At 39.0% G+C, this 27,590-nt stretch overlaps 1 protein-coding gene across 3 annotated transcripts; it reads right to left on the bottom strand.

Annotated features, from left to right (window-relative positions):
• Position 1: 1 nt before the first annotated feature.
• On the bottom strand, positions 2 to 27,590 carry LOC133865629 (uncharacterized). 3 transcript variants are annotated; one of them, XM_062302048.1, is made up of 12 exons: positions 26,121 to 27,581; positions 25,681 to 25,815; positions 25,407 to 25,551; positions 24,083 to 24,385; positions 23,350 to 23,611; positions 17,697 to 17,863; positions 17,462 to 17,572; positions 9,773 to 9,824; positions 8,813 to 8,919; positions 8,590 to 8,718; positions 7,541 to 7,618; positions 2 to 800 (listed from the first exon to the last, which is right to left on the bottom strand). In XM_062302048.1, the coding sequence occupies exons 1-12, from the start codon at positions 27,293 to 27,295 to the stop codon at positions 267 to 269; spliced, it is 3,198 nt and encodes a 1,065-aa protein (XP_062158032.1). In that variant the 5' UTR covers positions 27,296 to 27,581; the 3' UTR covers positions 2 to 266. The 3 variants fall into 3 exon arrangements, with proteins under 3 accessions (XP_062158032.1, XP_062158031.1, XP_062158033.1); XM_062302047.1 differs by having other exon boundaries at positions 7,541 to 7,630; positions 26,121 to 27,577; XM_062302049.1 differs by lacking the exon at positions 2 to 800 and adding an exon at positions 1,193 to 1,759 and having other exon boundaries at positions 7,541 to 7,630; positions 26,121 to 27,590.

The following is a 27,590-nucleotide window of genomic DNA, read 5'->3' as shown; positions in this document are numbered from 1 at the left end:
ATTTCACTCATTCATTCTCCAATCTCATTAATAAACAAATATTCTTTAAATAGAAATACAAGTAGATAAAGCCTAAAGTGATAACACATGAAGTTCTAATATTCAAATTCAAATAAACTCTAATCCTAAATCCTAATATTAAATAATCTAATCCTAATATTAAACCTATCAAATCACAATCTTATCCCTATCACTATCACCCAACTATAGAGCATACGTCACTGACACTTAGGTGAAGAGTCAAACCCTTCCTTCCTGATAGGTGTTCAAGAAGTCTGTGAAGAGTCAACCTGGCTCCACAACATCTCCGCATAAGCCTTCTCCTCTTCCTTCTCCTCTGCAATATAATTGGTTGCCTCAATTGCTTCCTCTTCTTCATCTGGAATCTCTTCCATCATCTCTTCTGTAGCAGCTATTTCTACATATTTTTGTCTCTCTTGCTCAGTAAGTTCAGCTAACGCCTCCCTCATAGCCTGCCCTGTTGCTGGCCTATCTTTAGGCCCATATTTTGGAGCAGGCACAACAAAAGGCAAAACAACATCATCCAAGCTTGAACAATTTTTGTCAGTGCTACCCTTTGTCTCTGTTGGGGGAAAGATGAATATGATCCCAAGTTCGTAGTTGCATATGTGAAGCCTCCTACCCAACGGAGAGTTCCCTTTCTCAAATCCATTACCCTGACAACCAAATGGATTGGAAATTGGTCGTCCCCAGGCAGCTGCACTGAAATTATGTGACCCACAATAAACCCAACCAAAGGAAGGTGAATCCATCTTAGACTGGAAACGTCTCCGCGCTACCTGCATACAACGACATTATCTTGCGGGTTTTATATACACGTGTCTGAGCATTGACTGATTTCAACAAGGATGACCACAATATTGGGAACAGATACAACACTTGGACATAAAATAAAATGCAAAAGTTCAAGTTAAAAATACAGCTTGCAGTTACAACCGGACAAATAATCGGCTGAAAAAGATGAATTCTTTCCGCACTTCATGTCATTGTACTGGCAGCAGTGTCTGACATGCAGGTGCTTTGTTATTCTTCATCATTTACACATTAATCAAACCATTGCATAATCTTAAGCAGAGACTGACTGCTTATAAGCATCTGATTTGATGTTGTAAATTAAATATGAGGACAAAATAAAGAAGAATGGCAATATTATGACATCGGAAAGTGTGAGTGATGAAGTCAGAGCCGCACAAGCAAATTGAGGGCTCCAGCAATTTATTGGAATTGCAAGGGACTGCAATTCAAAGGATCCGGGCGTTCATTCAAAATGTACTGCTTGGAATGAGCCATGTCAGAAATAAAATAATGAAAAAAAAAAAAAAAAAAAAGCAAAATAAATTAATTAGTGTTCAAAGCACCCCTTAAGGTGGTCGGCCACCCTTGAGGACCACTTCATCACCCTCAAGGGAGTGGTTGGCCTACTTGTGTGGCTGACCACTCCCTCCTTTTTCACTCACCATCACCATCTCCTCTTCCGCCACAGCCATCTCTGTCTTGAACTAACGACTCTCGATCATTAGATTCTTGGGGTAGGCCGACCACTCCCTCCTTTTTCACTCACCGTCACCATCTCCTCTTCTGCCACAATGATCTCTGTCTTGAACTGACGACTCTCAATCATTAGATTCTTGTTCTTCCATGGTTGCCCTCGTTGTCACTTCTTCTCTCCTTTGCTAACGACATTGATTGAAACATTTGGCTTGGCTTTACGCTCCACCCTTGGCTCAATCCTCCAATTCTTGAACAGCAGCAACAGAAAAACACAGTTTTCTATAAACTACTTTCGTTACCATGTTTTCTGTATAGTGTGGCTCTGATACCACTTGTAGGGAATATGATTGCAAAAAACATGTTTGTGCTATGAAATAAAAAAATTCTCATGCCAAGATCACACTTTGAGAAGAACACGTAAAGAACTATGATGTTTAAAATTAAACTGCGAAACATGAACACTTACTTGAAGATCACGGCCACTCCTTGACTTTTGGGCAAAAAAATTCTTGCTCCTCCAAAGAACACGTGTAGTCTCATGGACTATAAAACCTTAAGATCTTCTTACCAATAACTAAGAGTATGGGCTCTCAACATGCTTTTCAACACTTTAAACTTATTCTCGAGAGTTAACTAAAGAATATCAGTTCTTAGTAAAAAGGGTTAAAAAATAGATATGTGTCCTTGTATCATTAAAAAAATTAAAAATAAAATTAAAAAACTAGAAAACTAAAAATATTAAAAACATTAAAAAAAAAAAAAAGGCGTGGCAGGGCCACCCTTATGGCTGGTTTAGGGGTCGCCGAACCACCCCCAAATAGCAAAATGGGGGTGGCCTTGGTCTAGGGGCGGTTTCAACTGAAACCACTCCCAACAACTGATATGGGGGTGGCCGGGCATCGAGGGTGGTTCGGCAACCCCACAAAGCCAGGAAAAAAAAAATCATCTTAGGGTTTGGCCTTTGGGACCACCCCAGACCGATCGTAGGGGGTGGCCGATACAACCCCCAGACTGGCCATGGGGGTGGAGCCACCCCTCTTCTTCTTTTCAAAAAGTTTTTTATTATTTTTTTTAAAATGTATTTAATTTTTTTAGTTTTCTAGTTCTTTTTTTTCTTCTTTTTTTTTTAATGAGGCATAGGGACACGTGTCTATTTTAAAGGGTATTGACGTGGACTTCCGTTAATTTTTGGATGGAAGTTGGATGGAGGTACCATCTACGATACAAAAGAAAACCTAGATGGGGAAAAATAAAGTTGTTAAACCACAGGAGGTAAAAAGGTATTTAACCCTAATAAAAATTAACAAACTATTGCAATTAGTTATTTTGCAAGAGTTGCATGCTTATCTATTTATAAGTTTCGAATACTAGGAGAGGTGGAAAAACTTACCAATGTGGGACAAGTAGTAGTGGAATCACTACTCCTAGTAGGACTAGTAATAATGGATGACTAGGGCTTGGAAAACCCTAGCCTCCACTCCACTCAAAAGTTGACGTATGGGGCCATGGAATTGCTCCCTAGCCCATGCGTCTACCACATTGGTATTGAGCTTGGGTTTCATCCCAAGATCAGTGTCTCTTTCTTGCATATTCTGCACAATTTCTCTCTACCCTCTATTTTAATAAATAAAACAAACAGCCCAATAAATAAGAAAGCTTGACTTTGTTAAATTACATCACTTTGATGAGGGACCCAAAAGGAAAAATAAAATTAGCTTAATATGCATGCGCTCCACTTATCTCTATAACTGTCATCATGATCTTGTTTAATTGCATTCAATTCTACTAAAAAAATGTAATTGAACTCTATACTTATTTTTTATTAAATCAATTAATCCCTTAAATACTCAATATTGACTCTTTATTCCTCCATGAAATCTTCTGTAACAAAATTAAAGCCAAAGATACTGCCACTTAATTATTTGCATCTTTATCCTTGAGTCACTAATTTTATCTATTATTCTCGTACTTGTGAAAGACTTATCACATGTACATAGTATTTTGGTACTCCTTCCCAAAATGCTCTGGCCAAAGACTGAGAATAATCTAATTAATAAAATCTATCTCAAGAAAAAATTTCTTATCCTTTAAATAAAAGATTTGAGTTTCTTCCTGAGAAAAGCTTTCACATAATGCTACATGTGACCACCTAACATACCGAGAATGTTGACCATAATAAAGGTCTCCCTTAAAAATACATCAAAGTGATCTCCACTTCACATATGAGTACACAATACTCTCAGGATTTAAAATCAATTTCATAAAAAGCCTCGGGAGTTACAGTCTTTCCCATTGGCAGTATTTTGTGAAAAAACAACTCCCATGGTCCGTTTCATGCATAACACCTACACATCAACCTGAAGCCTCCAATTTCGCTTGATCAAGGTAAATCATCAAGATTCGATGTGTAACAGTCTTCACAAATGGAATGCCCAATTCCATTACCGATTGCGAACTATTCAAAGTTTAAGACTACAAGGTTTATGAACTAAAATCTTGTGTGATAACCCTGTTACTCAAACCATAGATCATATGCAATGTAATCAAATGACCTTTCACATGCTTATACATAATCATAATAAGCATGCAAAAGATCATATGCCATATGCTCAAATAAATAAATTAGTAAATAACAACTTTTATTTATTACAAACTTGAATGTTAATTGTACATTGAGATTTATGGCTCAATCCCCAACAGATGTGTGGAGGATACTCCCATTGGGCTTAATGTGGAGCACATGGAAAGCAGAATGCAAGATGTTTTGAAAATTGTGAGAGGACAAAGAAAGAGCTCAAGAACATCTTGGTTAAATCATGTTTTAGTTGGACAGGGCCATATAATATTTCTCATTTTTCTAACTTCTGATTTTGTCGATTTTTGTTCTTCTTCTAGTATTTAAAGGGATCTCTCTTTGTATACATCATGTCTACTAGGGTTGCGCCCCTCTCCGCTTATCAATGAAACGAGTTATTTATCGACAAAAAATCCCTAAAACCGCCAACCACAAAGAAAACGCCACGCACAAAGGAGTCTTAACTCACCATATACTCTTCTTCCAAGGAAATGGGGGTCCATTAGTACCAGTTAACACTAGATAATACGACTTCACTTAAACCTGCTCCTTTTGGAATGACTCCAACATATTCTATCAACATCTCCTTGTTTTACTCGGAATGAATACATCTCAAAAAATGAGAAGACCATATCCAGCTCCCAATCTTGTACCGGTCTAGAAAAAATAACATTCCAATGTATATTCCCCTCTTGTAATTGCATATTATCCGCCACCCACGCATCCTTGCTACATGCAATATTGAACAAACCCGAATAAGATATCTTCAATGGTACATCCCCACACCACACATCATGCCAAAAACATACCTTTGACCCATCACTCACCTTATCAGAAGCACCCAATGGCAATCCCAAATACTTCATGTAAAGAAGATACTCCATAACCAAGAATACGGGCCAACCCTTCTACATCTCCCGTGTCAGCTACAAGAATGATTTCTGGCTTTAGTTTGAATACATATCTATCAGTCCTACATCCACAAAAAAATCTGATTCTATATCCATCTTTATCAACCTAGAGCCCCATTCCTTGAGCCCCATTCCAGCACAAGCTTTAAGAACCCTTAATAAAGTACGCATATTTGGAAATGCTTCTGACCTTTTCATTTGCCCAAACAAGTTTAAAGCCCAATCATGGGACTCATGAAGAAAGCTGCAATAACAGCAGTCCATGAAACAATATCAGGTTGTGCAATTTTGTTAAAAGCAGCAATTGCACCTTTGATATCTCCTGTTTTTGCATACATGTCAACAAGCGCATTTGCTGAGAATGGATCTACATCATACCCAAGCTTTATCAAATACGCATGAATTTCCTTCCTAGACCACCATTCCCCAAACCCAAGAAAGCATAAAGAATACTAGACAAATAAAACTGAATGGGTCTTATTCCATTCAAAACAATTTTGACCACCATCCCCCAACACAAAAGAGCAAGCATTCAGATTTCCCTTGTGACTCAAGAAGCTTGGGCTTTTTTTTTTTTTTATAAGCAATCCAATCTCATAAAGAAGTGCAGAGAGACGTAACCCAAGTACGCAGAAAATATACAAGAGAAACACCCAATTAAGAAAAAGTACATATATCAAGAAAAAAAAAAAAGAACAATTATAAGCAGCAACGCAATTATAAAGAGACTTGAACACAAAAGCTTTTAAGTTTGTCACCGTTCTCTCACAATCTTCTAAGTTTCTAGCATTGAATTCTCTCCAAATACACCATATTAAGCGCACACACAGAGAGAGAGAGAGAGAGAGAGAGAGAGAGAGAGAGAGTGAGGCAGATTAGGCATTGAGAGAGAGGGAGAAATAGAGGGAGTGTCAGCTGGGGCCGTTAAACAAGAGAGTTAGGGCACGGGTGCATTTTTCTTCTACTCTGTGTGTGTGTGTGTGTGTGTGAGAGAGAGAGAGAGAGAGAGAGAGGTTTTTTCCACGTGGCATTGACGTGCCTTTACATGTTTGTGTCGCAGAGATGAGAATATAAGAGCATCTCCAGCAATAGTAGCTAAAATATTAGAGAAAAAGTGTAACTCTCTATTTTAGCTACTGTTTTTTCTATACATACTCCAATAGATTCTCTATTCTATTCTCTATTTGCTTTTAAATATTATTTCTCATTCTTTTTTAATTATATTCTATTTCTCATACTTTCATTTGGAAGAGAGGGATGGTGAGAAACTATTTTTTATTTGGACATTGTGCTACAATGAATAGCAAGAAGTTGCTACTCACTGTAGCACCATATGTATTTTAGCTCACCTCTAGCTAATCTATTGGAGGTGAAAAATGGGCAATCTTAGCTAAATTTAGCTACTATTGGCATGTCATGGATTGGAGTAAATGACATGTCCTTTTATTCACATGTGAAAATTTAGTTTGTCTGATGTAGAAGTTGACAAAATGGAACATTTTCTGTTAAGAGGTGGACAAAATTTAACGAAATGACTTATTTGGCACAGGGGAAAAACTTCTATAGTTGTCAAAATTAAAAACTTGGGCTCTTATTTGTCACATGGGTAAAACTCAAGCCCTTATGGGACAATTTCCCTTCAGAATATTCAAACTTTATTTACAGAATAATGCTAAAAGCTCTTAGGTTACACTCCTAAAATAAACATCCTATATAAATACAAGATGACCTATTCAAAGCATCAATTTTCATGATAATGCAACAGCAACAACAAACAAAAAAAATTAAAAACAAGGGTAATTACACTTAACCCCCCTCAACTACCACTCATACACGATGCCTTCATGAAATACCACGTCACACTCAACCTCCTTCAACTACCAATCGCTGGCAAAAAAAAACCTCCCTTCAGTTAACCAAGATCGATAAAAAGGGACGGAAAAAAGTACACGTCACATGCATGATGCATGTGCTCTTGTTCTATGAAATCACGAAAAATGCCCTCAAGTAAAAAAATAAATAAATAATAAAAATAATAAAAACTTAAAAATAAAAATAAAAAATTTGAAGAGGGGGTGGTCGTCAAACCACCCCCAAGCACATGTTTCGGGAATGGTTTGGCCACTCCCAAGCAGGTTTTGCATTTAAAAAAAAATCAGGGGTTTTTTTTCATTATTTTTTTAACTTTGAGAGTATATAAGTAAATTTAGTCCTCATTTCAAGTCCAAAAAAATCATGTGTATCGCACATGATCAATATTCCATCCCTTCTTACGATATTGGTTAACGGAAGGGGGATTTGCCGATTGGTACTCAAGTGTAATAGGTGGTAGTCCGTAGGGGCAACGTGTAAGTGAGAATAGTTGAGAGGGGTTAAGTGTAATTAACCCTGAAAACAAATAGGACAGGACAAAGCCTCTAGGATATCTCTCGTCTTGGCCTTTGTTCGTTGTATCACATCACTTTGTGGTGAATAAAGAGACTGGCTTCATGAGATTATTCATACAAGAAAAATTCAATTAAAAATAGGAAAATATTCTTACCTTGACATGCATTGGATGCCCTCCTCTACTGTAAGGATGAGGAATGGCGTCATGAAGTATGTCTACAGTCCTCAACCTCTGCCATGTTCTCTGAGTAGAAAATTATTAATAAATAAATAAACTCAGATGAAATATCTGATTGATTACAAAACAAGACATTTGTCAGTCATGCGATCTCCACATATGTTTACAAACCTAAAATAATAGGAAGATCATAATAATCAATCATATTTTATACATTTAATAGATGCTTCCTTTAAAAAGTAGATTCTAATATATACGAGGTGTCTGCATCTTTTTTGCATTCCAGGTCAAAAGTTTCAAATTTCAATGTTCTGAAAGCTAAATTTAACCCTCAATTGAAAGTTCTCAAGAACATTTGAACATTCAAACAGAAGCACAAAATTTAATTTTCTTCAAATTATAAGGGGTAGAAAAAAGAACAAAAATAAAAACAGAACCCATAACTACTTTTTCAACCTTAAGAAACTTGAAAACAATATGAATGATAGTTTCTTTATTACATTGTTTGGAAATGGTGTTTTATCTTTAGCTGGAAAAAATCATCAAAGTATGCATGTAGAGTATATGCTAGAACACATGCTGTATGGTCACTCTTATTTTACATATCAAATTACATGTAACATACTAATGTAGCAAATGTTACATATTATTAATAACAAAAGATATCCCAACCAAATGAACAGTTGATTCTACTTACAGTTGTGGTTTAGAAAAGGTGGTCATTAGCGTATAGATGCATAAACATAAGGGGGAAGAATCTTGTGAATTTTAATTCATGCTTTTAAGGGTGAAATTGTATATTCAGTTGTAAAAAGGGAGTGTATTAGACTTGAGAGAGAAAGTACAAGCCATGCTCTACCTTTGCCTCTCTTTTCCTAGGATCTCATCCATCTTGCAGCTGCCAACGCCACTAATTGCAGCCATACCAGCTCATTTACCAACCATGACTTAACCCCAACCCATTTAATACCCTACTTACGAGGAGGATATAAAAATATCAAATACATCATTAAAGGCTATCATACCTCTGAGAAGCAAAGAATGCGTTTTGAAGGCAAGATTCCATTGCATGCATTCTTAACTCTTTCAATAGTGGGGAAAATGATCCTAATGGATGGACTTTTTAATTCTTGGCTAGCATTCCAGCAGCCCCACTGTCAAGAGCATAAGTTAACAGATCAAACCAATGTTAAACATCCTTATATTGTTCAAGCATATCTATAGCAAATCATAAAACTATTATGTGACCTCTGGATCAGACTCTTCGGACTCAAAGGATTGCAATGATCGCTTTCCTGAAGCTGTTGAGAATGTAGCTAGAAATTGTGGATTGACTGACCCAATTGAGGATGAACCTTAAGAACAAACATGTGCAAAGAAAAAACAGTTAGAAATGTCACATCTTCCTAAAATGTTGGCATATATATTAGGAACTTTTACAAGTACCACCATTGGACTTAAATGTGGATGTCAATTTAGTCCGTAAAATTCCAGTAAGAATAATTAACCTTTAGACACATAAATCAATCCTTGTCTTAGAATTTTCCAATAAACTTTTTTATAAATTTAATCGTGTGACATGCACATGATTTCTAGCACATAACTGTAATTTCTAATGACGTTATTACCCTTCATTATTCATATACGATTAAAAGGGAAAAAAAATTACTGAAACCAAGCAAACCTTGCACTCCACCAATCTTTGAAGCTTCTCCATGTCCCTATATATCGTCACCCTGTAAACATAGTTCCAAAACTCTCTTCCCCAACCCCATTGGGTCTCAGAGACAGGACCTCATCAACTACCTTGGATATCTGCAACATTTTCTTCAAGTTTTGCAAGATCGTTCAAGAATTTGGGGATGGAATATAGGGATTTGATTTCGTTGAATTTGTCAGGGGATTTTTTCTTTATTTTTGAATTTTTATGGCTTGGAGATAAGGCAATGCAAGTGCTACGTTTTTCCTAGGAAGGAGAGAGAGAGAGAGAGAGAGAGAGAGAGAGAGAGATGAAATGAACACAAAGGAGCAGCCATAAATTAGGATTTTAGTGATCGTGCTTTAAAAGGATAGTTTAAGGCTTCTTAAAAAAATTATATGGATAATGAAGAATAATAATGTCATTTAAATTGATATCCACATTAAAATGAAAAAAATAATATTTGTATAAAACCCCATATTAATTAAGATTATAAAACATAAACTTACCATAAATGAAATCGGACTCCAATGATTCAGGCCATCTATATTGAGATAAGACCTAGTCAGGACAAACCAATTAGAAGATAAATATTAGGGTACTGACAATAATGTAACTATATAGAGGTTCACCAAACAGAACTGGTCAATGCAAACAACTTAGCCAAGCAAATTGCATGGCTCATTTTAATTATTCATGATAATTGATAAACAAATCAAAAAACTACAGGAACGTCAGGTAATGTTTTTTAGATTACTTTTTATTTCTTGAAAACACAACCCGAAAACTTCTTTTTTGAAGTGTTCTAGCAGTCTCTTTCTGTTAGCTCTTCTCCTAGATGTGTTTTCCCTCTAAGAAGTTTTTTTTCCAAGCAGTATGTTTTTTTTTTCAATGCTTGCCCAGCCGCAGTAGGTTGGCTGACCTCTCACCTAACCAACGCAGTAGCTGGGTAACTTTAGTCACACCCAGATGTGGTGGCTGGGTTATTGAGCCACCATGGCTAGGCCATGCCCAGCCACCACAGCTCGGCATGACCCAACCACCGCAGCTGAGCATGACTCAACCGCAATGGTTGAGTTACCCAGCCACAGTGCTCGGGGTACCAAGCCACCATGGTTGGGCACGTCAAGCTACGATTGCTGGATTACCCAAATACCACAACTGAGCATGACCCAACCGTGGTGACTGGGCTCCCATCCAACCTTTGCAATGGCTAGGTAGTCCGACCACATCCAATAGCGGTGGCTGGATAACCAAGCAAAATCTAGCCGCGGTGGCTAGGTTACCAAGCCACCATGGTTGGGCCATGCCCAACTGTTGAGGGTGGCTTACCCTGCCACTATAGTTCGGAGTAGCTAGGGCAAATCTTTTTAAATAATCCCCTTATTCTCTTCTCTCTTTTTTTCTTTTTTCTTTTTTTGATAAGTAAAAGTATATTTCACAAAAAGTGCAAAGGGGCGCAACCCAAGTACATAGAAAGTATACATGAAACCCCTAATTCAAAGAAAAAAGAGAGCACATATCTAGAAAATCAAAATAAGAACACTCAGACATAGACTGTATCTTCACTCTCCCCATAAACAAAGTTTGTATCACCAACTTCTTCAAGTTAATCAAACCAGTCTCACAATCTTCAAAACTACGTGCATTCCGTTCCTTCCATAAACACCAAATCAAACACAACGGAGCCATTCGCCAAATTGGCATCAACAACCGGTTGCCCTTTTGCCACCTCCAGCTCCCCAACATCGGTCGGCATTACCCACACAACACCAAACATCTGCAAGATTGTATTCCACAATTTTGTAGCAACCATGCAATGCAGGAACAAATTATCAATGGACTCTCCACAAGACTTACACATATAGCACCACTCTATCACAATAATATTCTTCTGGCGTAAATTATCCAAAGTTAAAATTTTTCTTAAAGTCGCCGACCACACAAAGAAGACCACTCTCAGAGGAACCTTAACTTTCCAAATACTCTTCCAAGGAAAAGAAAACTGTATAGGACTATATAATACCTCATAATAAGACTTCACTTCAAATGATTTCCTTTGTGTTGGAATCCAACAAATTTTATCCTCTCCTTCACCCTTTACTTAAAGAGAATACGACATCTCAAAAAATCTAGAAACCACTTCCACTTGTTGCTTCATTGTGAGGTAGCCCGGGCCCTCTGGAGCTACGTTCTTAATTTATTTGGGGTTGAGTGGGTTATGCCACAATCGGTGTTGGAGTTATTGATTAGTTGGGGGGCGGCAATTGGGAGTCGGCATGCGAAAGAGGTTTGGCGGTTAGCTCTTCTATGCTTGCTGTGGTGTATTTGGAGGGAGCGGAATGCTCGTCTATTTGAAGATGTAGAGACACCTATGGTGGAGCTACGGAAGCGGTTGCTCAACACTTTATATTCTTGGATAGCACCACATCATAGTTTGAGTGTCTTTACTTTTGTAGATTTTTTAAATTTACTTTCTGTTCGACCCGTTTAAGGGCTCTCTTGTATACTTCCCGTGTATAAGGGTTGCGCCCCTTAGCGCTTTTCAATAAATTGCTATTACTTATCAAAAAAAAAAATATTAGAATCCTTATACTTAGCACCCAAAGGAAGACCCAAATACTTTATAAGCCACCTCAAAAAAAAAATACTTTATACGCAGCGACGCCACACCGCACCCTCCTCAACATCCCCTACCTCACCTACAGGAACAATCTCAAATTTAGACAAGTTGATTTTCAGCCCCGAAACCACTTCAAAACATAGCAGCAAACATAGCAAATCTCAGAATTGTTCAAAATTAGGGTCACAGAAGAACTTTATAAAGGATGTAATGTCAAAATAGGGTAACACATTACCAAGGGGTCTTGTAAAAGATTGGATGTATATGCCAAAAATGGTTTTTCACCATTAATGCAAACACTTTTTCAGTTTTCAAAGACACTTTCCAAATAATTTACCAGAAAGGTTTTTTTTTTTTTTTTAAATCCAAGTTGACTCTGATTAGATCCTTACCGCAAGCACCAAGTAAGTAAGCTACCTTATGTAATGAAAAAAAAAACAAGGAACAAGTTTTCAACCCCAATAACCAAAACTACTTTTTGAATTCAGAAATAGAAAACACTTTTGAACACAAATACCTCAACACTCAATGTCATGTCGTCTACAAGACCTTCCATGCACCCATGGGCTACATCGGCGTCCTTTGGCTTCGCCGAGTCCGTCTCATTGCTCCAGTAGATCTCCATCGTCAACCAAATCACCCTTGCCTTCCCTCACCACTAAGTCTTCGATTTACCGGGTATTCGACAGCAGTAAACAGCTGAGTTGGTCGAATTAGGCTAGACGCAAAAACAACCTTTTCCTTCTAACTCTCCAACTCAACTACTCTCAACTCCACTTAATTTGTTCCCTTCGGCACTATTTGACATACACCCATTGATTTGTTCAACCATATCGATCTTCAAACTCAAAGCCAGAGGAGGAATACTCAATTCCATACCATCAGCAAAACCAATTGTACGCCCAAAATCTTCAACGGCTCCCTCTGTTGCAAAAACATCCTTCGCGAATTCTTCAAACATACCGATCTTCGAACTCGGGGCTAATGGAGGAATACTCAATGCAGTCTTGTTCCTTGCCGTCAACAGGACTACTTGTATGCCAAGTCTGTCTCCTTGCTCCGGTAGATCTCTACCGTCGAACCAATCAACCCCGCCTTCGCTCTCCACAAGGCTTTGGTTTATTGAGTGTTTGATGGTAGTAAACAGTTAAGTTGGCCAATTAACGCTCGACGTACTCAACCTTTTCTTCTAACTCCCCAGCTCGACTGCTCTCAACTCCACTTAATTTGTTCCCTTTGGCACTAACATAGACCCATTGGTTTGTTCAACCATAAAAAATTCTTGACCAATGCACTAAATGAAGCCTATTAGCCCAAAAAAAAAAAAAATGCACCCCATAAAAAATCCTTCTAGAATTTTCAAGCCTATTAGCCACGCCCACTGAAATAAGGAAAAAAGACAAAGGGGAATCTTCACTTACCCCTCTAAATTGTCACCCCTTTTGCAATGTCCCCCCAAAGTTTAATTTCTCTCAATTAAGTGTATCAAACTTTTATATTTTTGCAATATCCTCCCTCCGTTAACATTTTCGGTTAAATCCTAACAGAGGGATGTGAAATTCCCAAAATGTCCTATTTTTTCTTAAAATTAGGAAAAGCTTCACTTATAACCTTGATTTTTCATCACTTTTGCAAAAAGGTACCCAAACTTTAAAAAGTGTCAATTTAGAGTATCCATCTTTCAAAAAATTTCAATCTCAATCCTCCATTAGGATTTTCTGTTAAATCCTGTTAAAATTCTCAAACACCTCTCCCTTTTTTTAGGGAAAAAAAAAAATTTGTAAGAATTTAAGTGTTGATCAAAATTTAACGAAATTTGCAAAAATACTCATGCCTGAATCTTTGAAAAAAAAAATTATGTAAGAAAAAAAATACCGGTATTTTGAAAATTTTGATAGGATTTAACCAAAAATTCTAACGAATGGTTGAAATAAAAAATTAAAAAAAAAATTGAAATATGGATACCCTAAACTAACAATTTTTAAAGTTTTGGTACATTTTTGAAAAACTGATGAAAGATCAGAAATTATAAGTGAAGTTTTCCCTAAAAAAATAAAAAATAAAAAACATTTGGATAGGTCCCAAGTGACCCGTGGGTTACCTCATGACCCGTTGGGTTACCTCGTGACACACGATGGGTATGGTGACCTATGACCCATTGTGGGTCAAGTTTTTTCTGTTTTATATATATATATATATATATATATATATATATATATATATATATATATATATATATATATATATATATATATATATATATATATATATATATATATATATATATATATATATATATATATATATAAGTTGTCATCGGAGTAGGGAGTCAAATGTCAGGAAGAAGGCTGCTGGGATTTGGGAGATGTTGTCCCAGGAGTTTGCATGGACGGTGTCTGAGGAGCATGGCGAGAGGATCAGGGCTATTACGGATGAAATGATTAAGCGTCAGAAAACTAAGGGCAAAAAGGAGCTGTTGAATCTGCAAAGCTCCATTAATATGGCGATTCTAAAACTTCTTCTAGGCGTAGGAAAGGCAACACCCATGTGATGTAGGGTTGTATGCCTTGGGGGTTTTTGTGGTTTGTTTCTCGGGTCCTTGGGTTTACTTTTCTTGTTGTTTTGGTTGTTTGTTGGGTTTTCGGACTAGCTTTGGTTCTCCTTTGTATACCACGTGTACTTAAGAGCGTCTTACGCTTCTTTTCTCAATAAAACTTTAATTACCTATCAAAATATATATATATATATATATATATATATATATATATAAAATTTTTTATTTGTAAATAAAGGTAAATTTGAAATTTTATAAAAATTTGAGGGGTATAAAAGTCATTTTACTCATAACGTTTGATTTAACCCCAAGCCCTAACGGAGGGGGATATTGCAAAAATGTAAAAGTTCAATACACTAAATTGAGATAAATTAAACTTTGGGGGACATTGCAAAAGGAGTGACAATTTTTTTGATAAGTAAAAATTCATTAAGAAGCGCAGAGGGGCGCAACCCTAGTACACAGGAAGTATACAAAGGAGCCCCTAATTAGAGGACCGAAACGAACAAGAAAGTAAAAAATCAGCGTACGGCATACTACTCACGCTATACGCCGACACCCAAAGATATAACATATTAAGCACATTTCTACAAAGAGCCCCAACCTAAACCTCCACATCCTCAAAAAGCCTAGAATTTCTCTCACGCCACAAGCCCCACAAAACACAAAGAGGAACCTGCTTCCAAATACGGTGAACAGGACCACGACCCAGCAAAATTCCCCAAGCACTTAATAAATCCAAGACACTACTAGGCATAACCCACTCCACCCCAAACAAACTATAAAAGAAACTCCAAACAACCCGAGCCACGTCACAATGGAAAAGAAGGTGATCAACGGATTCCCCATGCTTTTTACACATAACACACCACTCAACCACCACAATGCCACGCCTTCGAAGGTTGTCATGAGTTAAAATCTTTCATAAAGCTGTTGTCCATACAAAGAACGCAACCCGCTTCGGAGCTTTAACACGCCATATACCCTTCCAAGGAAAAGAAACCGCCTCATGACAGGCTAAAGCTTTATAGTAGGTCTTCACTTCAAAATTCCTCCTCTTGGAAAGAATCCACACCGCCCTGTCAACGTCCCCATGCCGAACCCGAGTAGAGTATAATTGATCAAAGAAGGACATTACCATCTCCAACTCCCAATCCTGAGCATTGCGCGTAAAGAGAACATTCCAATGGGCCACACCTCCTACCATAGACAAATTATCCACCACCCAAGCGTCAGGAGAACGCGCAATAGTATACAGAGTTGAAAAACAGCGCTTGAGAGGCCTGTCCCCACACCATAAATCATGCCAGAAGCGAATATGGGACCCATCACCCACCTCAATTCAGAGGGGGTTAGTAAAGTTTCCCCAAAGACAAATAATAAGTAGGCAGATTTGAAAGAGTACTTTTTATCAAAGTCAATTTACCTCCCTTAGATAAATAAAAACCTCTTCCAACCAGCCAAATGACACTCTAAATCACGACCAAAGTTAAATGGACTTTGGATTGAATGGTGGGCTGAATGGCCCAAATCAAAGTCTGGCCCAACTCGCCCAAACACAAATAAGGATATGAATCGACTAAGAGTATCCTTGTCCCAAATAAGGAATAGGGTACACCCATCAAGAAACGTGGGTCTTATTCTTCAAAACTCGCCAAAAATTCATCAACGATGCTCAGACCTCGCAGATGGCCACCGCTACAGCAACAATAGAAGCAACTGAGGGTCAAAACACCATGAACCAAATACCAACTTGTCACCGAGATGAACCGCAACTACCACACATAACATCGGCTATCAGTAACGTATCCAGGCTTCACGTCTGCCACAAAAACAACCAAGAACCAATACCAAACCTCCCTAAGCTACTTTTCTTATTTAGGGTAATACATACATTAAAGCAGCCACGACTCTAGTTATGCTGTCTACAGTGATACCACCAACAACAACGTGGCCAGTGGCATGAAAACAAAATCACACCAACAATGTCATCGAATCCATCTACCCCCATCACGGGCATTAAGCCCAAAATAAAATCAGAATTCATTTGTCTTCCTTATGTAATCACAAAACCCAGAGAGGACCAACCAGAAAGGAAGAGAGAAAGAAAAAGGAAAAGGTGTGTGTGTGTGTGAGAGAGAGAGAGAGAGAGAGAGAGAGAGAGAGAGAGAGAATTAGGAAAACTAAGAGGGATTAAACCCTAGGCTCTGTGATAACATGGAAATCAATTTGCATGAAAAAATATGAAGAGAAACAGAAGGCTCATTCAACATACGTAGCCTACCTCACACATTTTATTATATAGGTTTCATAATCAAATAGAACAAAAATCCTGACAAACTCTTCTAACAATAAACAAAGTCAATATATATTGAGGTAGCTTAGTCTCATTAAATTTCACACCAATTTGGCTACAAGAATCATAATTCTAAAGTTTTTTTAAAAAAAAAAGAAAAAGAAAAAAAGCGCGAAAGTAAATTGCTTTGTTTACAGCTGACACAACTACAATCAAACAACAAAGCTTCTGGAAAGGCCAATATGGTGAGGGAGGAAAAAGGAGGAGAAACTTCACATATAGAAGAAATTCATCTCTAAGATTTGTTGGCCAAACTTTGCATTGACTCATGTCTAAAATCGTCAAAATTATTTCCTATATGTGTCACTGAAAACTGATATTCAGCGAGAAAAAAACTTTTTATGAATACATTTGTAAGCACATATTTCTAACAAAGATGTTAAATACACATCCAAGAGCAACTAAAGAATCCATGAATAGAAATTCTTCAAACTTCTCATAACCAATTCATGCATTGAAATCAGTAAAGTTTCTTTAGAGTGACATTTTAATGGTGCAACTGCATAACCACAGATTTGCCATCATAAGCATAAACATCAGTTAAAAAGAAATGGGAGAGTGGCTACAAGGCACGGCATCTAACCAGTAATTTGATTAAAAGATGAAAAGAAAAAGATTAGCTGGACAATGTCAAGGTGAAGTTCTTCAAACTTCATTACCATTACCTCTTGCAGTCGCCATAGGCCTGAATTACTTTGAACTGAAGCAATTAGAGAGCAAAATGCAACAACATGTTTAGGTTGCATCATTTTTGAAATATCATGAAAATGAGGCCCCTGCACAAGTCAACACCTTGTCTTTAAAATGCCTACTCCAAAAACAGAGCATACCGTCATTTTATATAAAGCTGCAAGTTGTGTCCCCTAAAAACATGTCCAACAAATGGCAGAAATAACATACCTGTGACACATATAATATCAATGGTACATTCATGCCATTTCCACCAAAAGCAGCTGCAAGTGCTTCTTTAGGACAAACACATCCAAAGAATCTAAAGAATCCAATATCCCACAGCGGAGAAACCCATTTTGCAACAATTCTAGGCAGAAAGCCAAGTTGGACAAAATCTAATCCAAGAAACAAAACAGAAATATCAGAGCTCAATAAACAGTTGAAACATATAAAGTAATTCTCAAAGTACCAATTCTATAGGAATGTCTACTTAAATTTAATTATTATTATTTTTATAGGTAATCAGAGAAATTTTATAAAAAGCATAGGCGCCCCTGAGCATACAGAAAGTATCCAAAAGGACACAAAAAAAAAAGAAAAAAACAAAGAAAAACAAGAACAAACGCATGCAAAGACCCAACCACAATAGAAACCCCAAAACACCCCAGCAAAAGCCAGACCACAAACCATAAGCAACATTACATCACAACAAGAGCCCTCTTGCTTTTGCCCCGGCCAGAACCAAGACTCCTAGCATCAAAATTGATATCACACTCAAGGTTCTTTAGTTCACTTTCCCCTTTAACCTTAGGAGTGGAAATTGGGACCTCAAGACGCTGCCTCTCAACTACTTGAGCCATGACATCCAAAAAACCCTTCACGTTCCCCTCAAAGGAAATCCCCACAGCTTGAAGGCACAGCGTAGCGTCGAACTCTGCCCCAAAAGAACCTACAGCCTCTTCAGAATCACCTCCCCTCAAGGATTCTTCCACCTCAATTGCCAGGGGATCAAAGCCAGCAATTTCATACCCACTGAAGAAGGAACCCACGCTGAAAAAAGCTAATCAGAGGCTTCCTAACTGCCACGGTCTCAATTGGTGGCGAAGAATGAACGCCCCGGCGAAAAAGGAGAGGCGATGGTCGCCACCATAGACTCATCTATCAAAATCTCATTTAGTTGCGCATCCTTCCGCCTCCGAGAATACCTCAACACCGACTTAGATTCTGAAGAATAGATAGGCGCCCCAGACTTTGACATCACAAGAAGCTAGAGACGAAGCCGTTCACCCAACGATGCCGCCCCCGAGGAATCTCTAGAAAATGCTGACCCACAGCCTGCCTGCTTTCCAAGCCTGGGGAACTTCTACCTGTCTTGGAACCACCTCCGGTGAAGCTTGTTGTGAAGATCTCCAAAAACAGTGAATCAAGGACCTTGAGGAATCACAATCAGCATCTTGAACCAAAACCAAGTCATGCAAAACCACCAACAACGGAAACTGAAGGCACCGGAGAAGACACAGGCTGCCGGACGTCACTGCCCGTAGCCAAAGACACTGAAGACGTTAAAACAGAGTCCACACCCGGCTTAAACAGAGACCCATAACCTATCAAGCCCACAGCCAGCACAAAACCACCAACAATGGAATCTAAAGACACCGGAGAAGGCATAGGCTACCGGGCGCTAGAGAACGCAACTTGGGACGAGAAACCAAACCCCATAATAAGCAAACCCAACCAGGGGTGGCGAAGCAGTCGCCGAAGAAGCCATCAGTGAACCAGACGATCGACCAAGAGGCCTAGCCAACACCAGCCCAGACTCGACCGCCTGACCTACAAGGCCCCCGAAAGCATACAAGGACAAAGCAAACTCACCGAAAGAACTACGTCCTCTTCATCATTCTCTGAAGTCTCCGACCAATGAAGACCACCTTGGGCGACCGCCGACAACATTTCCGGCCGATGAAGACTCTCCGCAGACTCAAAACCCGCTACCGGGTCCGAAACATGACCCATAAGCGCAGAGCCCTCATTTAGATTTGGGCTTAGTCATGAACCAACTTAGTTGAAAGCCTTTAAGACTTTGGCCCAACACGAAACCAACAAACTGACCCAACAACCCGGCCCACTACTGACAAGAAGCTTCCTCCGCGTACGCAAATTCAAACGAGCCCTTGTCTACCTCGCACAGCCTGATGCAGAGCCTGACGTGCCTCAATCAAAGAGACCACGTTCGGGAAGCTTCTTACCCAGCGGACATAGGGGCGTTGCCTTGACCATCGGACCAAGTGGAAACTTTTTTTTTAATAAGTAATGATAGTATTATTGAAAGCGTAAGGCGCCCCTACGTACACTAGAAGTATACAACAGGAAACACCTAACTAGAAAGCGAAAAAGAAGTAAGAAATTCAGCAAAGCTGATAGATAAAGGGTACAAATAAGCCATCGACCAGACATACAAAGTATGAAGAAACAACTCTAGCACCTCCTCAAGGGAGCTTTCTAGATTCTCAAAACACCTAAGGTTTCTTTCTCTCCAAATACACCAAAAAAGGCAACTAGGCACCATCTTCCAAGAAGTAGCGCTCCCTGATCTCCCAGACTTCCACCAACAAGCAACTAAGTCAAGCACACTCCTAGGCATGACCCATGCAATCCCAAAGCATGAGAAAATGTTGTTCCATAGAGCTGAAGCCAAATCGCAATGCAGAAGAATATGGTCCACTGATTCCCCATCCCGCTTGCAAAGACAGCATCTATCCACAATAATTAAGTTCCTCTTCCTAAGATTGTCCAAGGTCAAAATTCTGCCTAGAGCTGCAGACCAAGTGAAGAAAGCTGCCCTCGGGGGAGCCTGAGACCGCCACACACACTTCCATGGGAACCGAGTACCTCCCGCACACATCATAGAACCAAAAAAAGACTTCACCCTGAACACACCTTTCTTGGATGGGACCCACTTAAGACAATCTGCCCTCTCCATATTCACCGTGGTGGAGCCCAGCATCTGGAAAAAAGAGGCAAAAACATCGACTTCCCAATCATGAGCCTCTCTAATAAAGCTCACGTTCCATTGAATGGACCCGCCCAAACTCTCCAAATTATCAGCCACTGACGCATCCTTCACCCGAGCAATGCCAAAGAGATCAGGGAACACTTCTTTCAGAATCGAATCTCCGCACCACAAGTCATGCCAAAATCTGATCCTACTCCCTTCCCCCACCTCAAATCTAAGAAGTTTGGAGAATTTCTCCCAACCTTTCCTTATAAACTTCCACAACCCTACTCCAAACGCCCCAGCAACCTCTCGGGAGCACCACCCACCCCACAAACTTCCATACTTTGAGTCCACCGCGACTCTCCACCAAGCATCCCTATCCATGCCATATCGCCATAACCATTTGCCTAGCAATGCGCGATTAAACTGAACCAACTTCCTAATGCCAAGCCCCCCATTCGAAATTGGAGTACAAACCTTCTCCCAACTCACCAAGTGGTATTTAAACGTTTCACCCATGCCACCCGAAAGAAAATCTCGTTGCAACTTCTCAATGCGAGAAGCAACACTCACCGGAATAGGGAACAGAGACATGTAGTACGTAGGTAAGTTAGAGAGCGTACTCTTGATAAGGGTCACTCTCCCTCCCTTAGAGAGGTATAACCTTTTCCAACTAGCCAACCGTTTTCAACCTTCTCAATAACTCCATCCCAAATACGAGTAGACTTGTAAGGAGCCCCCAATGGAAGACCCAAATACATCACAGGCAAATAAGCAACTTCACACTCTAAAATGCCAGCTAACCTACCCACATTATCGACATTCCCCACTGGAATAATGCTGGATTTGGCCAAATTAACCTTAAGCCCCGAGACAGCCTCGAATAAGAGCAAGAGAACTCGCAAAGACCGAATCTTTGAGGAGCTAGCATCACAGAAAATCAATGTGTCATCAGCGAACAAAAGATGGGAAAAAGAAGCATCACCCACTCTGAAACCATCCAACACACCCCCACTCACTGCCGCAGTAATCATGCAACTCAGCGCCTCCATAACAAACACAAACAAAAGGGGAGACAAAGGGTCTCCTTGCCTTAGGCCTCGAGAGCTGCTGAAAAAGCCGTATGGTGAGCCATTAACAAGCACCGAGAACTTAGCAGAAGAAATGCACCGAGCTATCCACGAACACCATTTGCCCCCAAAGCCGCATCTCCTCAACATATACAACAGAAAATCCCAATTAACGTGATCATAAGCTTTTTCTAAATCCATTTTGCAAGTGGAAACTTCTCCAACACAAAGCAGTCCAACGCCAATCTCATATCCTCAGAGTCTTCAAACCGCACCACCGGGAGGAAATCAAGATCGCACATCTCCGACAACGGAACCCACATCTTGACAGGACGGATTGTCTCCGACCACTCCTCCTCGGCGAACAATGATAGAACACCACCAACAATGGGCCAAGCCCCACCCGAGCGCCCTGAAAGGGAATCCTTCAAGAGCTTCTTCCCAATCTTCTTCTCCGTCGAGGATAGCACACCAGCGAGATGAGACCTAGACGCGGCTTCAAAAAAAGCCAGCACCTCACACAACTCAGCAACCACTCTATTCCAGCTCCACCCTCCTTGTCCCTTCGGAAACAAGATGAACCCTCTCTGGCCACCCACTGCATAGACTGCCAGCTCCATGAAGCGACCAACCGTATTACAACCTCTTCAAACAATCCAAGCCTTTGAATCTTCCCAAAAGGATTTGACAAAATCCTCGACCCCCTGAGACTGCAAAGCCTCCTTCACCACTGCGACAACCCAAGTAGTACACTGCAAACCTAAGAGCACAACCCCTGAGAAGCCTTTCCTCCTCTCCTCCATTCTAAGCACAGACTTACCTTCCTCCATCGAGAAGAGGAAAGTTTTGGCCTCCACGAAGAACCGCCTCTCCATAGCCATTCTCTAGAGAGCAAAACAAAACGGAACCCTAGTGGGGCTCGCATTCACGCGCTACCAAGAGAGAGAGAGAGAAGTCTTAAATTTAATAATAAGTCAACATTATAATGTACATCCTCCAATTCCCTGCCTTAAATGTGAATGGCATATTATATTGATATATGACATCCAATACACCTATTGTGTAACAAATAACTTTTTCTTATCATTATAACTTGAAAAAATAAGTAGAAGAGGGGACACCATAGTAAACAGCAAGCACACATGAGTGTCCCACCGCCGTCTTTTCTCTATCTTGGAGGAAGGGAAAATCAGCACCTTATCAAAAGCATGAAGAAAATCTAAAAGGAGAGAGAGAGAGAAGAAGAAGAAGAAGAATCACATCAGGCAGACTGCGAGCCCAAGTAAAGTTCTCAAGAACATAATCTTAATCCTATTTAAAAAATAAATAGAAAACCCTCAAAAGCGTGACTTTTACGATCATCCAAATGCACCACGTAAACCATAGGGGCCCTTGTCCCGAAGCAACACGGCACTTTCTTCTCCCTAACTCCCCCTCTTGCACATTCCAGAAGTTGCAATCATACCAAACAAATGACGCAAAAAGATGATCAACCAACTCCCCCTCATGCTTACACATGTAGCACACCCATTCCATAATAATTTTTCCTTTTTCTGTTGATTAGATTGTAAGCTGCTGCAAAACTTTTTGAAGCTCCAGTCCAACCAAAAGAAGATGCCACCTGGAAAGGAACTCCACACAGCCAAATGTCATTCCAACATAAACCATTCCCTTTCAAATTTCCAACTCAGAGAAAAATTTTACCTCAAAGTTCTTAGTGCTAGACCCAAGAACACGTCTTTCCTACACCATTACCATTCTGTAACATTATAACTATATCATAGACATGTATCTAAAAAAGCATTGTAAATATTACCTCCCTCAGAGAACTCGTCCGGGTTGGGAACAAGAACACTCACAGCATTTGCATCTGCAGGCACATTTTTGTTTCTTCTTAAAACAATCTCTGACATCCCATATGCTCTTTCACAAGATTTACCAAGAAAAGCAGCCAGTTTCTTAAGCTGTGCACCATTTGAGTCAGCGGCAGTTTGAAAAAGGTGACTTAAACCAACAACAGATGCTTCAATTGAACCAAGGAACTTCACACCAAATGACCACGATGCCCAATGATTAGCCTGTCGCAAGAGTTAAATGACACAATTAAAACCCATCTTATCAGGCAACCTTCAAACCCACAATTGTCAAGTCTCTCCAATTAATATCAACAGAATGCTCCAGTGATAAATTGAAAAGCCCCTTTTAAGAAAAGCACATTTACAAAATAAAACGATGACATGCTTCTGATTTAAAAACCAATAGAATGACAAAAAAAACACACACACACACACACACACAAGCTTTAGCACAATTTGATTCTAGGGTTGAGGTTGGAAGTTCAACTTCCAAGAAGACGCTGATATAAAATAAACATCAATTTAGCCCATGGTTGAGCTAGATTTTGGGAGCAATCTTCTAATCCAACAAACCAACAAAGAAATACTTATCTATATATAAGGAAACTGTTAAGGAAATGGCAACAACTGCAAAATCAGCTTTTCACACCTCATAAACGCAGGCCCAATCTTAGCATAAATGCAAACACTCACAGGTAAGAATTGTGTGCCTTCAATCATAGAGGGAGCTCTGTAAGAATGAATCCCAGGTCCTGAAGCAATTAGATATCCGTCAGCCCCTCCAAAGTCATACTTTGTCAACTCGATAATCCAATGGGCCTGATTGGGTACATCAGTGACAAGCAATGCTATAAATCTGGCCAGCTGAGCTGCAAAATCAGATTTTGAATCTTTACTTATATCCCTGTCATGGATTTGGGTAAAAAGGGATGAATAATCAGGTGAGCTTCTACGAGGGAAATCTTGCCACCAAATAGTATTTGTCACTTGGTTCCACTGCAAAGACGTAACAGACAATGAGTGACACTATACAAAAGAAAAAATATAGAGAAATATAAAATTTAACAGTTTATAATCTCAATAAATCTAAATCAAAAAAAAAAAATAACACAAGAAAATAGCAGAAACATATCTATTTTTCCATTATCAAAAGCTTTCTTTCAACTTGGACAAAACAGATCACACATTCCATTGAATTTCTAGAACACTGCAAACAAACATGGCACATATACACTATAAATTGTCGGATTTTAGCCATTTGAATTTTCTTATGTTTCTTGTCTTACCGATTTTTCTTTTAATGCATAGCATGACAACTATTGAGTTCACCCAAAAGACTTAGAGTTTTATTAGGAAAAAAGAGCCTAATGCAACAAAAACAATAATGTTGTATGATTTAATATATACAATGTTCCTATCCACTTCACTTCATCTCTAGTTTTTCTTTCATTCTCCTGGAACATTTGTTTTTAATATACCTATCAAAAAATAAATAAAAACATATGTTTTTAATACATTGCAAACTTAAATTAAAAACACATGCAGGTGCTTGTCAATTTGACCCTTTCTGACCCCTTCTAGTCTACTTGATACAATCAATCATGCAGAGGCCATCAGGGTCACAATCTTAAAAGACTACGCATCAAAGTCACAATCTTACAAGATATATACTCACATGGATCCTATCAATCAGCAAAACAGACTAACATATACGAAACAAAAATAATAAGCAAATCCAGTAGAACTTTCTATTGGGCCAGATAATGGGGTTACAAAACCCTCTCCAAAAGAAGTCTGAGGCAACAAATTTTCAAAATATTGAGACCCTTGAACTACAACTGATAATTCACTAATAGTTGTCCAGCATACACAAAGATATTCATATTCTATATCATATTTGTTAAGCACCCACACAGCCCTTGGTGTATAGTACGGCCCTACATCGGACATAGCAAAGTTCAAATTCAATGAACACCTCAGAAAACATAAATAACAAAATCTTCAGCTTAGTAATCACCTGTTTTGCCACTAAATTAGCAGAAGTAATGATAACACGAATACTATTTTCTCTTTGAGAAACAAGCAATTTGGGATGATGGCAAGCAATGCCTTGTTTCTTGCTGTCTTTACCAAAAGCTACAGCCTCAGGGAATGGGGGATACCTATTCAAACAAATGGACTAAATTACAGAAGTTTTCATTATTAAAAGACATAATTTGGTGTGTGCTCCAAATCATCCAAGCACACATCTTTCCTCTTAAAAGAATGAAGGTCAGGAATATAACACTTACACTACAACTAAGTTTGGAAAATCTGGGTATGGCACAGAGGATCTTTTATCAGGTCCTGAACTCCAACATCTCTCAGTGTTATGACAAGCAAGTGTAACTGGCAGATGGAAGGGAATCTTACAATATGATAAAAACCTATGATAAAACTTCACTTAGAATTGGGAACAAGAAACAGCAAAATTGTAGAAGTTAACATATTAGATATTGTTATTGAAAAAAAAAAAAAAGAGCAAAAAAGCTTTTAACAGCAAGAAATAAATAATCCAAATAAAAAAGACATATTTGTTCTCATAGTTTTTTACTAGATGTATAGGCGTGAAAACAATAACACACACACACACACATATACATATAAGTAAAAAAGTAAAGGGCGTGGGGGGCTAGACAAGATAATTTCATAAAAGAAAAGGCAAACAATGGAAAGATATTTGTTACTCTACCATAAGATATCGCTTGTAAAAGTCGCAATAAATAATCGTGAGATGCTTTCTACGGGATGCAGAAGTTCCGGCAAGGAAACAACAGCACGATGGCTAAATGAACATTGGTTCATAATTTCTAGGCGATTCAAGTAAAAACTCTTTCCAGGTGGTGGACAAATATTGCCACAAGTTTTGTTCCGAATGACACCATCAAAATGAGGAGGATTCTCCTTGCCCGCATAATTCAATGACGAAATCTTAGCATTCTCAGAAGGAATTCCAAAATATTCTTTATGACAAAAACGGTCTCCTCGTACAGAAACATTCTCAGTATGATGATTGCCGTCTGCCTTTACAGCCACAACTTTGTCACCGGGATGCTCCACAGTTGGACTCGATTGTACAGAAAAAGGACAACGTCGAATGTAAGATATGGGATCATCACTTTGCAATATGTTTCTGCACCAAGTTGAAAGAGAGTTTGCTCTTCCAACAAGGTCATCCCATTTTGTTCTAGAAAAGGCAGAACTATTAGCCATCAAAGCGAAAATACTTTTGTTGACCTTGCCACTTGACACGGGTCCCTGGGAGTGTCCTTGGGAGGTAATTGGTGGTGGAATATCATTGCACCCTTGCAAAAGCACCTCCTCCTCAAAAATAATCCTTTGAATAAGAAAGCCTATGGGAAGCCGAGAACCACAAAGACATTGATCATTTGCGCAAACAAGCAGGACCTCATCTCCTGCAGACAACTCCGTAACTAAGCCCTTTCTAATCCTAACCCCATTGACAAAAACGCCATTCAGAGAAGCCTCGACTCTAGCCTCTGGATTCCTACGTTGATTAGCAAGACAACAACTACCACTACTACTAGTAATAGGAGTAAACGAAAAGGCTCCGTCCAGAAGATAGAGTTTACGGAGGGAAGCATCAAAGAGGATCTGGCAGTGTTGCTTACTGACGCGGCGATCATCAAAGACCAATTGGCAGAGGCGAGCGCTGCGACCGATGGTGTAAGGTTGATCCGGCTCAAGACGGATGGTTGTGGCGATTAGAGGGACATCCAGATGTTGGAAATCAACCAATGCCGCTACTACCTTTCTTGATGTCTTCTTCTTGGAAGGAGTCGAAATGCAAGAACAGGCTCTCTTCTTACTACTATTCTTGACATCGTTCAAATCTAAATGTTCCATAACAACAGATAGTAGCCCCAAATTCCAATATAATCACAAGAAAAGAGGACACTGAAGGATAAGTAAGAAATAACAAAAACAATCTAAATGAATCTCGGAACAAAAAGAAACAATCATCTAGTTCACCCAGTAGAAAAAAGAATCAGTTAAAAATATCGAAGCAAGAAAGTACACCACGCCGAGAAAAAATTTCAAAGAATTAATTGGCAAAAGGGATGAAAGGAAAAAGCTCCCCTCCAGAAAAAAAAAAAAAAAAAAAAAAAAAAAAAAAAGTTTTGAAATAATCAAATTGACA

This window comes from Alnus glutinosa, chromosome 4, assembly GCF_958979055.1.
Source record: "Alnus glutinosa chromosome 4, dhAlnGlut1.1, whole genome shotgun sequence".
NCBI lineage: Eukaryota > Viridiplantae > Streptophyta > Magnoliopsida > Fagales > Betulaceae > Alnus > Alnus glutinosa.
Note: the sequence above shows the minus strand (reverse complement) of the source record. Positions and strands in the feature narration are given on the sequence as shown.

Coding starts and splice junctions, on each gene's coding strand:
- LOC133865629 (XM_062302047.1), bottom strand. CDS start 27,295: ATGGAACATTTAGATTTGAACGATGTCAAGAATAGTAGTAAGAAGAGA. Junction 25,816..26,120: donor TTTACAAGCGATATCTTATG/GTAGAGTAACAA, acceptor GTTTTATCATAG/GTTTTTATCATATTGTAAGA. Junction 25,552..25,680: donor TTTCCAAACTTAGTTGTAGT/GTAAGTGTTATA, acceptor TTGTTTGAATAG/GTATCCCCCATTCCCTGAGG.